Source organism: Manis javanica, chromosome 11 (assembly GCF_040802235.1).
Source record: "Manis javanica isolate MJ-LG chromosome 11, MJ_LKY, whole genome shotgun sequence".
In the NCBI taxonomy this organism is placed as follows: domain Eukaryota; kingdom Metazoa; phylum Chordata; class Mammalia; order Pholidota; family Manidae; genus Manis; species Manis javanica.
The window spans coordinates 28,166,918-28,179,847 of NC_133166.1; the positions used below are offsets into that span (position 1 = coordinate 28,166,918).

General features: G+C 42.2%; 1 protein-coding gene across 3 annotated transcripts in view; it reads left to right on the forward strand.

The window, feature by feature from the left end:
- Nucleotides 1–907: 907 nt before the first annotated feature.
- The window catches only part of LOC140844379 (RNA-binding motif protein, X-linked-like-2), a 182,190-nt gene continuing 170,167 nt past the window's right edge, over nucleotides 908–12,930 (forward strand). For all 3 annotated transcript variants that reach the window (XM_073216092.1, XM_073216091.1, XM_073216093.1), the window contains exon 1: nucleotides 908–4,011. In XM_073216092.1, coding sequence (XP_073072193.1) covers nucleotides 2,821–3,945 — 1,125 coding nt within the window. In that variant the 5' untranslated portion in view covers nucleotides 908–2,820 and the 3' untranslated portion in view covers nucleotides 3,946–4,011. The remainder of the gene's footprint in view (nucleotides 4,012–12,930) is intronic.

Genomic DNA, 12,930 nt, shown 5'->3' on the forward strand with positions numbered 1-12,930 from the left:
TCTGCTCTCCCTTTAAAAACCGTTGTCAGCTTTATCTAAGCTGAAGTTGAGCTCAGTTTATACAGTTTAGGCTTACACTTAAGTCTTTCTTGCCACCTTTAACAAGGGTCCAGTGCTGCTTCTCTGACAATTCTTGGATCTGGATCAGAGCCACCATTAGAACCTGGGGTGAGACAGCTGGATTCAGCAAACACCAAGGCCTGTTGTCTCCAGTCTGCTTGCTCGTTTGGGTGTCTGGGGGGGTGGGTCTGACTCCTGACCCAGTGCTCTGGCAGCGCAGTGAGGACAGATTTTGACTCTTAAGATTCTGGGTCTACTCTTGAGGCTGGGATAAAGGCCCAGGCCTCTAGTTTGTAAGGTGCCATTAGTTAAGGACACAAGAGCTGCTCAGTTGATGGAGCCTCCCTCTCCAATCCCTGATGACTGTATGCTTTGCAACCATGGCCCTAATACTCTTCACTTCCTTTCTCTCTGGCAAAACTGCACTGAAGGCAGTACTGAATTATAGTGGCCCCTTGGGGCTCCTGGGACAGTCCCAAACTAGATGACCTGAAAGGAGCCCTGGAACTAGAGGCTAGCAATTGTTTTGGAAAGAGGATGCCCAGACATGGTTCACTCTCCAGCCTCTGTGTCCTGGCAGATTTGTGTTTGTTTGTGTGCAAGGTAGGCAAGGGAGCTCAAAGTTTTAACCCTCTCATGATGGGGTTGGTTCCGCAGGCGACCAGAACCTACCCGGGGATGCCACTAGGAGTCACCTTGTTAGCATCAAGCCAGTTGTGGTCAAAAGGAGCTTTTTATGAGTAACAGAAGACACTGTATCCCTTAGAAAACCCAAGGGTTTAGGGGCTCTGGATCAAGAACTGGGGACAAAGACCAAATATTTATATATATTTTTATTATACCTCAAGTGGTGGTAGTTTGTGTGAAAGCAGTAGCCATGAAGAATATGTTCTGGATGTGTTTTGGAATGGGAGACTGTATGGGGGGGCGGGCATTGTGGGAACTGGAGTAAACAAATCACCTTCCTTCAACAAGCCCCAATATCCATAAGGAAAATGGAAAAAATAAACTGGTCATCATACTATAAATCATCATACAATGAATTTAAAAAAGCCCATAAAACAGAAAGGGGGCAGACTAGTGGTTCATGCAATACATGGATGATTCTTTAAATATACCATACTGAGTGAAATAAACCGGTCACAGAAGAGTTCATTCTATATGATTCATTTAGATAAAGTTTGGGAACAGGCAAAACTAATTCATGCTTGCTACAACTCAGAAAAGTGGTTTGCTCTGGGAGGAAGGTACTGTTTTGAAAGGGGCACGAGGGAACTATTTGTGGTGATGGAAATGTTATAGATCTTGATGTGGGTCATGGTTACATGGAGGTATGCAAATGTAAAAATTAAACTAAATTTAAGAGTCTATAAGTAGTTCTTATGTCTATAGTCCTTAATAATGGTAATCAAGGAATACAAATAGAAGGCATAACTTCCATAGTATTAGAGGAAAAAGGAGTAAAGAGAAATCATTTGATGTGGAAGAAGACAAAGACGGAAAAAGGCAAGAACGGCATGGTTAACAACACACAATAAGCTTGAAGAAAGAACTCTGAAAAATACTGAGCTATTTAAGTATCAGAGAAAACAGATTAAGGTGAAAAATGCATTTAACTCCTATTTATGCATGCGTAAAAAATCTTAAAACTGTAAGTGTCCCCATTAAGTCAGAAGCATCCTAAAAATGCCTGCTTCCACTCTATTTCAATGTAATACAGCTATTGCAGTAAACCAGTGTAACACATATGTCTACATATACATATGTACATACAAACATAAACTTCTCTTGACTATTCATTCAACTTTTAAAAGCAGCCTTTAAAAAATTGCTTTTTAAAAAGCCGCAAACACATTAAATATAGTATAAAAAAAAGAGTTTTGGGATGTTAACAGTCTCATTCACCAAGTTAAAACTCTTCACACTTCCATTCAGAGAGTACCGTTGAAGATCAAATTTGAATTGTGTAATTTGAACGAAGTCAAAATGTTGTAATGCTGAATCGTGCCTCCTCTTTGCAAAGGAGAGATGAAGGCTTCAGTCTGTTTTGCCTGTTCACGCGCTTTGACGAGTCACAAAGTGCCCTCACGTTTTGCCTGTATTTTAAAGGATGCTACCACAGAACTAGGAGCTCTTTAAGGCTGAAACACTGAAGAAAAAGGTGCAGAAAGGAAAAATTGTGCATCCAAAGATGACTCCCTCTTTTTCCTCTTCAACCAACCCCTTCACTATCAGTCTTTTGCCCTTTTCCAAGTTCAAAAAATATATTTTATGTACAAACTGCATTTTTGAACTTTTAAATTATTTAATTCTTGTTTTAAAATGGTTTGGGTAACTTGTGTTAGAATGTATTATGATTCTGTTGATTGAGTAAAGAGGAATTTTTTTTTTTAATTTAACGGCATTTCCTTCTGCAACTTGGCTTTCCACAGTGAATTTAAAGGCCTTGAGCCAGGTACAGGTTAACAAGAAGTTTAAAGACTATGACGCCACGACACCGTCGCCCTTCCCCTACGGCGGGGCTGCCCTCCCGGGACGGCCAGCCGGTCCCAGCCACTAAGCGCCGGCCGGGCTGCGGAACCAGACCCCGGAGGCGCAGAGCTCAGCGCTCCGCCTGCGCGGCGGGGGCGGCGACCGCACTTCCGGGACTCAGCGACGCGCCGCCCGACCGGTAGGAGCCGCCCTCCATCGTCGAGCTCGAAGGCCACGACAGTCGCAGCCGCTTCGCGTCCGCCGCCACCGACCGCTCGACCGGCCGACATGGTTGAAGCCGACCGTCCTGGGAAGCTGTTTATTGGCGGGCTCAACCCCGACACCGATGAGAAAGCCCTCGACGCCGCGTTTGGCAAGTATGGCCCCCTCAGCGAGGTGCTCTTGATGAAAGACCGCGAAACCAGCGAGTCCAGGGGCTTCGCGTTCATCACCTTTGAGAGCCCCGCCGACGCCAAGGCCGCCGCCAGAGACATGAACCGCAAGTCCCTGGATGGTAAGGTCATCAAGGTGGCCCAGGCCACCAGGCCGGTGTTTGAGAGCGGCCGCCGGGGCGCGCCGCCGCCGCCCAGCAGCCGCGGTCGCCCGAGGGGCCTGCGCGAGGCCCGCGGGGGCGGCGGCGGCCTGCGGCGCACCCCCTCCCGGGGCGGGCCGGCCGACCACGGCTGCTACGCGGGGGATTTCGATCCGCGGCCCCCCAGGGCCCCGATGCCCTTGAAGCGTGGGCCGCCGCGCAGGGCCGGGCCGCCGCCCAAGAGGGCCGCGCCGTCAGGGCCCGCTCGCAGCGGCGACGGGGGAATGCGCTGGCGGGTCCCGGCCGCGCGGGGCCTAGACGGCTACGCGGGCCCGCTGCGCCGCGAAGCTTACCTGGGCCCCCGGGAGGGCTACGCGCCCAGAGACGGCTACTCGAGCCGAGAGTACGCGAGCGCCCGCGACTCCCGCGACTTCGCGCCCTCGCCCAGGGAGTACACCTGTCGCGACTACGGCCACTCCAGCGCCCGCGACGACTGGCCGTCGAGAAGCTTCGGCGAGCGAGACGGCTACGGCCGCGATCGTGACTACGCGGATCATCCGGGCGGAAGCTCCTACCGAGGCCCCTTGGAGAGTTATGGGGACTCGCGCAGCGCCGCGCCCGCGCCCGCGCGGGGGCCCCCGCCATCTTACGGCGGAGGCGGACGCTACGACGAGTACCGGGCCTCCTCGCCCGACGCCTACGGCGGCGGCCGCAGCGACCGCTACTCGAGGGGCCGCGACCGGGTGGGCAGGGCCGGCCGCGGGCTCTCGCCGACGGTGGAGAGGCTGTGTCCGCCGCCGCGCGATGCGTACAGCCGGTCGGGCCGCCAGGCCCCCCGCGGAAGCCGCCCGGAGAGCGGGGCTGGTCGGAGCAGATACTAAGTAGGAACAGACTTGGGACCAAAATCCGTTTCAAAGAAGCTGTTGAAAAGAAGAACCTGTTCTAGGGTAGGTACCTACCCAAGGACTAGTACAAGAAAGAGTTGTTTTTGTCTCATAAGAATTTCCTGTTAGCTTGCTCTCCGCAACTTTTGTGCTTTTGGAAGAAAGAAGTTAAAACTCGTTTTATTTCCTTTTATAATTGTTAACGTTTCTTTAAACAAGCTCATGTTAAAAGTGTAAGACTTGAACCTGCGTACTAGTCTTCTTAGACTTCCAAGTAGAAATGCTCCTAAAAGCATCCTTCTTTCTGAGTTTTCCTGATAAATGAGGCAAACAGTCATAGGATCTTTCACAAACATCTGCCCACCTAAAATGGAAAAATGGATCATTCTGTCCATTCAAACCGACTAGATTTTTGGGGGGAGAATGGGAGGAATTGGAATATATTACTCTTAGGATTTCACCGTGTCTCTCAAACTGAATGTCAGTGTTCCCGATATTAAAAAACGAATGACCAGCACCAACAGAAAGCACTTAAATGAGATGCTTATGTAAAGAACTGTTTACTCCATAAATCTAAAAAAGCAAATGGATAACTCTGGCCACACTTTATTATTATGACGTTTTGCCTTTAGTTTTGAGAATCTGCAGAATCTCCTGTCTCCTTGCTCCCCAAAATAACACATGTATAGAACAAGGATGGAATACTAAATTAAAGATTTGGCCAGCCAACCACAAAGCTTCAAAGTCCCCGAAAGACATCAATTAATAACATTTATTTTCACCACCAAAAATTAAGAAACAAGTAGAATATATACCAGTGGTGGATTTGGGGATAATAACGGCTTCCATTTCTAAGTTCAAGCTACTTGCCGCTGGGTCCTTTGGAGATAAGTGGGTTACCACCCCTAAAAGTCGAGAAATTAAATGTGAGCAGCATCAAAGCTCTGAAGCCCAGAGATGCCCTGAGAGAGCTTGGCATTTCAGCACCTGAGAATCCCAACCTGGTATGAGGGACCTGGGTCTTTCTGTTTACAAGGGCAAGGGGATGGGTTGAATGTTCCCTATTCGCAAGGTGCGGAGAAGGGCTTGAGCGGGCATAAGTCAGAGAGGCTTCCTGCAGAATGTCTCAGGAGAGAGAGAATAGTTTCCTTTTTTTACCCCAAGCTCAGGGTAAGAAACCCTTTTACCTTTTAGCACCTTGGAATTCTCTATTTATCTGAGAGAAAGGTAATTGTACAGTCAAGGGACTCTAGAAACCAGAGAAAGAAAATGAAGTTAAACTGTTAGGACCCATATTCAGTGTAATAATTGCTGGAGGAAACAGATGACACCTGAACAACAACAAAATACTTAAAGAGATCTGAATGTAACATACATATACTACTGTAAAAACGTGGTTTTTCAACAAAATAATAACGTAGATGAATTACAGGAGAGGCTGCATTAGTGGCCCAGAAGATGAAATGCAGGAAATAAATTAATTCCTGGGCTATGTTCTTTTTTTTTAAGCTGCCAAAAATGTGTAATACCTTTCTAGCAAAACTATTGATCTTTCTTAAAGAAGACTAAATAAATGGAGGTTCATTTGATGGTTAATACTTTTTATCATATCCTCAACCTCACCAAACTAATGTGGAAAATCAATACAACTTCAAGTGCAGTTACATGATTCCCCCCCAACCCCTCCACAGCTCCCCTCCCGTTTCCCAATAATACCATTTGTTTGTGTTGATCAACAATGGAATACTAAATAAAAGATTTGGCCAACCAACCACACACGGAAAAAAAATTAATAGCTTCATTTCACTACCAACAATTATCAAGGAGGTAAAAAGAAAAAAAAGGCACTACTGGGAGATTTAGCAAATCTTAAAATAAATGGAGAAATAAAGAGCGAAAAGAACGAAAGCAATGTTGAAAAACTAATTAGAGTCACCCTACCAGGTTTCAAGACTCAATTACAAAGTTGTAGTAATTTAAAGCTGTACGATTTCAACAGACAAGGATAGAGCAACAGACCAAAATAGCAAGCCTAGAAACAAGGCCCAGTTGTATATAAAAACATGATATATGACAGAGATAGCTTTAAAAGTCATTGGTAAAAGGATGGACATGTTTTGAGAATAACTGCAAAAATATAAAATGAAATTCCCTAACACTGCCTACACATAAATACTTGTAGATGAAGATACAAATGTGAAGAGGAAATATATAAACAGAAGAAACTTATCATACTGGGTTAGAGAATTCATTTTTAAGAACACAAAAAGCACAAGCCTAGAAGGAAAATGTTGATAGAATTTCCCACATTATTAGGATTTTTATGATAAAAAACACAACAAAGTGAAATATAAAACCATAGATTGAAAGAACTTATTTACATGGAAATAACTTCCAAAAGATGCTAAGAAGTCAAAAAGAAAAAAACACCAAAAAAAATGGGGAAAAGGACTCAAACCTTTCTTATAAATGTGCCAATTGACATAGTCACTTTGGAAATAATTTTGGCAATGCCTAGTTAAGTTGGAGGGTGCATACCTTAATGATCCAGAAATTGCACTTGGAGGAGAGGACCTAGAGAAATTTGCACATACACACAAGGGGATAAGTGTTAAGACTGGGCCATACAACACTCTTTGAATTTTAAAGTAGAAACAACCTTCTTGGTGTTGACAATTGAAGTTTATTTTTACAATGAAGTTCAGTGTAGAAGCTAACACAATTCAACCAGATCTACATGTATCAAGGTAGGTAAGTACCCGTATATTTGTTGGGTGTAAAGGGCAAATTGTGTAAATGTAGGTATATTACAAAAATTATGATTGGAGTGATACACAGAAAGGATATTTAGTGTGAGGAGGAAAGTGGGATGGAGTGGGTTTTAGCTGAAGTTAATGTTTATTTCTTTAAAAGACGAATTGTAAGCAAAAATGACATCAGCTGTATTCTGTTCATTGGCATCTCATTCTGTAATTTCAGAACATTTCATAATACAGATTTTAATGTGTAATAGATTTTAGCAGAGCACCGGCATATAATGGCTACTCAAAACTATTATTCTGAAACTGTCTTAAAGTTGCAACACAACAATTCTCCCTCTGGCTCTGTTCTCATCAGTGTGGGGTGATGTCTGATTCTATTAGACTCAGTTTATAGAAACTTCCTATCATGGATTGTGCTCATAGCTAGCTCAACATAACCTCAAAGGATAGAACTTCTATAGCTGAGAACCAAATCTTAAAAGAGTGCAATTTTTCCCATTGACATTCTTTTGGAAGCATAAAAGCAATGACAAACTATTTCCAATGAACAGAATAGCTATTTCTGAAGAGTAATCTCCAGAATATCGAAACTGTTAACAACAAAAAAAGTGATGTGTAAACAGGGAAATAAAGGCCTAAAGCTTAGATGGCTTCAAGAGATTGTAGCATACAAAGCCTATCGATTTTTCATGTACATAAATAACAGCCCCAGTAGTTATGAAATTAATGTGTTAAAGGTCTCTTGTAGGGAAATACGGAAGAGGTCTAGTCCCTTGAGAACACTTGTTTATAATCACTTTCATGATGAGAGCGTATCAGGTGTTTCCCAGGACTTACCCACTAGGTGTAATTTAGGAATGTGCATCTCATAACCAAAACTTTTATGTTTTCTGTCTTGAGTTTGTCTCAGTGTACTCTGAGACCCCATCTCCACATTCCCTCTGACCAATACAGGGTTCCAGAAGCATCCAAATTGTCCATGTGTCAATTGACAGAATCACTGAAGGTTTTCCCACCAGATGAGGCCTGAACATCTTCTATCTCTGATTGCAATGGGAATGCTATTGTGGGTCCTGGGGCTCTCATAGAGTACTGGAGGTAGACCCCTTTCCTGTAAAGCAGTAGCTCCCCTTTTCCCCTTGCCTCAGGCCAGATTAGATGCGGAAGAATTCTCTACTATATTCCTCTTACCTGGGGCCTCTAACATTTCTCAGCCTCTATATTACATGGAGTTCATGCCACCTCCCTTTTAGCTTTTACCTTAAAGGTGGTGTGATTTTCTTTCTCTTCTTCCACAGAAATTTCCTTTTTGGGGGCAGTTACCATGTTCCCTCTTTGGAGCATGTTTAACTCGCCAGGCAGAATCAGGTTGTGTTGCTTTTGCTGGGCATACATGGAGGCCAGTCCATGTGTGGACTGGGTATCCCTCTCAGAATTTGTATGTTCTTGTTTGCGGAAATGCTGTTCCTGAAGCTGATTTCTTTTGCAGTGTAGCATGTATGAGATCCCTTTAAAAATGATTGAGTCAGCGTATTTTGTGGGTGACATTGAACATGAGTATGAAGTGCAAAATATGAACTCTAAGAGCTACAGAGCAATGATGCCCCATGGGATACCTTGTACTCATCATATTATTAAACTGCAAATGGGGAATGAAAAATCTGAGGATGTATTGTGAAATTTTTAGGGAAAACATTAGGAAATAGCAAGACTTCCCTGTAATGGCTGGAGGCTGCTTGTTGGAGTAGAAAGGTAATCTGGATATACGTTATTTATGTGGCTTGGGAAATTTTCATTAAAATTTTAGCCTTCAGTTTTTTTCATGTGTGAATGGTAATGATATCATCTCATACAAACGCTGAAAGTTTAAGATAATGCATAGAAAGCACGCAGCACAGTACCTGGAATATTATGAGGCTCATTGAATGGTAGTATCACAGGTTCTAAAAACACAGCTGTAGTGCACACTTGCCTTTGGAATTTATGATTTCCATTGACCAGTAAAATTGCTTTTGCATGAAAAGTCTTCAGAGACATTAAATTTGAGAGTGTTATCATGTTCATATTCAAACTATACTCACACAGCTTGAAATCTTGGAGATTCATAGAGCCCGGTTTATAGTCTCCTGCTTCTGCCTTCTCTTCTTGATAGCTAGGGGGACCAGAATTCTACCAGCAGGCTCAGTGTCCCATTCCTAACCAGGCTAAAGTGAGGCAGATAAATGTTATCAAGACCTTGATTCCTGCACATCTAGTAGGGTTTAGAATTATCACCCTGCATAATTGCCTTAGACTAGACTTTACTTCATAAATACAGTAGCTAGTACAATGCCTGGATTTTAAAAAGTGTATTTTTATTGTTATTTAAAATTGACCCAGGGCCTGGTGCACTTAGGGAAGTTCTAGAGTTGCAGTAGAGCCTAGTGACCTAGAATGAGTAGTATTCAATCTGGTAGACCTGGATTCAAATCCCATACCCACCACTTACTGTGTGACCTTGGTCAGGTTACATACTGTTTCCCTGTGTTGTTTGCATTACCTATAAAATAGGGACAAGAATGCTCAGCTCATGAGGCTTTTTGTCCATCTGTTTACTCATTAGATCCAATGATGAGCAGATATTTACATCTTGTGCACCTTATGGCAAGAGCTGTGTTAATATCATGGGAACAAGGCAAACCACACAACAGCATGTGTACGTGGCTGCTAAATTCACGTTCTGGGAGGAAGAGTCAGAGGTTGTCCAGATGCTTTCTAGGGTAGTGTGCAGAGATCTATCAGGATTAGGCATCAGCTTTGGGAGAAAACTTCTACATTTGGGCTCTGAGGCTTTGGAGTTGCATAATACAGAAAGTTCCAGACTCTCCCTGGAGTAATAGGGGTTAGGGTACAGTAGCTTTATATCACAACAGAATCTTAGCTCTCTGTTGGGATTTGATAGATTTCAGGCCTTGATAATATAAATCTACCTGTCTTCAGACTGGTTAAAAAGGTGGAGGTTTTTGATCAGCTCAGCTCTTCAAACTAGAGAAGGCAGTAGAATATAAAGCAGGGTCGTAAATGTCTTGCTATGAATAACACCTCTTCTAAGGTGTTGGGGTCTGTGACTTTGCGAACCAGCGGCAGGATTTGCTACATCAGTAATCATGAAGGAGATAAAATTAGCCCTTTTCTAACATCACAGCTCCAGGGGCAACTGTAGTCCACCCTGTGCAGTGCTACCATTGAGTGGTAAACACCGGGCCTTAACTAGTTTCCACTGAACTTTGTATAAAGCCAGTCTTTTTCTGCTGGGGATCAGTTTTGGACAAGTTAACCCTTATCACTTACTTAAGCAGTGGAGACCTGGGGTGAACAAAGTAGACATTATTAATCCTCAAAGGGATTAGTGTTCCATAGAAAGATATACTTTGGTTAAATAAAGTTTTAACTGTGATAAGCCTTATAAAAGAGATGCATATATAATACTATGAAATACTATATTAATAAAGGTTTGGTGTAGCATAGGATGTCAGAGAATGCATCTTTAAGGAAGTGATGATGGAATTAAGGTATGAAGAATGAGTAAGCTACATTGCTTGAAAATTAAATGAAACAATATGTTAAAGCATGTAACACATAGTAAGCTCTCGATGAACAGAGGCCATAGTTTTCTTATTACTATTCTTTTTTGACATCAAGACAGTTTTTGCTGGAAGTTTCAGCTGTATAGATAAGGGTGTTAAGGGTGAAGGAACACAGATGAATCATAGCATATTAATTTAAGAAGGCATACCTTAAGGTTGAAGAACAGAGCAGAAATGGAGAACACCAGTATGTGTACCAACATATAAGAAAAGTAGAAAATACAAGATCAGTTTGAGGTCAGAGTAGTAAAACAATAAGTAGGTAAAATGTAGGAACTGGGGGACAGGCATGGATTGCTGGATTAATGCCCTGGAGTGGACTGCATAGGCTCTGAGACCCTCTTTAAAGCCTGAAAGTCACCTTCACATAGAAAGGCACTCTTCTTAAAGGTGTTCCTGAATCTGAGACGAGCCAGATGCTGTCTTTGTCCTTTAACGCACTCACAATCTAATGTGGGTGACATTGTCCTGCATCCAATTACTTAGAATGCAAAAGAGAGAGAGAGGAGTGGTGTGAGATAGGCACGGGCAGCGTGCTAAGGGAACATGTGATCCTGACCAGAGGAAGGATTTCCAGAGGATGTGAATGAATTTCAAGGTTTTCCTTGAAACAACGAAGCTGCTCCTTAGTGTGTGTATGGTATCCATTTTATATAGAGGTAGGTCCATCAGATCCTATTTGTACTTAATTTTAAGATTGTCCTCATCTTTGTTAATTCTGTTATCCTTTCTGCTAATTTACATGTAATTTTTTCCGCTGCCAATTGTAAGCTGTTGGAACTTCTGAAGACAGGAGTTGTGGGTGATCTGAGCTGCAATTGATTATTATATCCCTGGCATCTGAAAGATGGACTTAAGAGGAAAGGTTGGAGGGAGAGGACCATCCTGTACATGATAAAGCCTACATTTTTAATATTTAAAATTGCCCTAGTGGATCAAGAAGCTAAGTGGAGGAAAGGATTTCCTGACTCTGAGCAGAGGTTAACTCATAAAAATTGTCCACTAGGTGGCACCAAAAGCTTAAGGATTGTGGCTCCATGTGGTTTCTTCCTGTACCTGCCATGTTGAACTTGAGCTCCAGAGCCAGTGGTTTTATGGCTGGGTGGTGCTTGTGCCTTCCTTCTACATATGATGAAATTGAAATCGAGGCAAGTGGAAATCTCCATGTAATCAGATACTGCACAATGGTAGTTGGAAAGACCAGAATATATCCAAGTCTATACAACTATTCAAACAAGCTTTTGCTTTGGAACAGAAGGAAAATTGAAGACCAGAAATGAACCTAAATAAATGCTGATCAATTGGCTAAGTACTTTGACAAAAAATATATATATATGTTCTTAAGCAAGTTCCAGGTGGATTAACTTTTTGAGAGTTTTTTCCAGTTTTATTGAGATATAATTCACCTGCATTACTGTTTAAGGTGTACAGTGTAATAGTTTGACTTACATATTTTGTGAAATGGTTACCACAATAGGTTTAGTGTCCATCATCTCATAAAGATACAATAAAAAGACAAAAAAGAGAAAAACGTTTTTTCCTTGTGATGAGAACTCTTAGGATTTATTCTTAGCAACTTTCCTCCTGTGTCATACAGCACAGAGGACTATGAAAATATATGATAAATTAATAAATTCTGAAGGCTTACTTGTATGGAAACAAAGTTTTAGTCATTATGCAATCAATGTATCTACATATAACTTTTGATAACTCTCCTGTTGGGCCTAGAAAAGTCTTCAAAACTCAAGATTATATAAAAATGTGCCTTTATCTTCTAAGTTTCTTGTAGCCTCAATTTTTTACACTTAAAAAGTTAATCTGTAGTCCTCATGCTGTACATTCCACCCCTAATATACATGTACCTTGACCACCTTCCTCCAGTTCCCTCTCTCTTCACCCCCTGCCTCTGATAACCACAAATCTGATCTCTTACTATGAGTTTTAAAAAATTTTAGTTATGGTAAGATACACATAGAACTTACCATCTTAACCATGTTTAAGTATACAGTTCAGTTGCTGTATATTCAAATTGTTGTGCTACCATCATCACCATCCATCCACAGAATGCTTTGCATCTTGTAAAATGGTAGATTAATCTTTATCCCCATTACATTATGATACTATCTGCTTTTATATTTCCAATAGCATCAAGATACATAATAAGATTCTATCTCCAGGCTTGAATTTTTCCAGAGAACTCAATCAATTCTGTGTTCATGTATTCATTTGTATTTTGTTTCATTATCAAGGCTACATGTAGTAGTGTATAGTTTTAGCCTTCCTTTTATTCTGGAAATTAATTATTATAAGCCTTTTTCTCTAGACCTCTTTCTATGTTTGGGTGAGATTCTAAACCTACAGATATTATGATGGGTGTTTCCACCAAAATTACAGACCAGGGAAAATGAGCCATTTGTTTGATGTTTAATTGGGGGAAATGTTCTTGGGATAATAATCACCCTGGGCATTTAGACAGCCTGGAAATGCAGTTCCACTTCTCAGATGCTCAGTGGTTTCCAAGAAAATGCCCAGTCCGCTGGAGAGGAATGAAGAGTCACATGGCTTGTGAAAGGGAACTACTTCCTGCTTGTCTT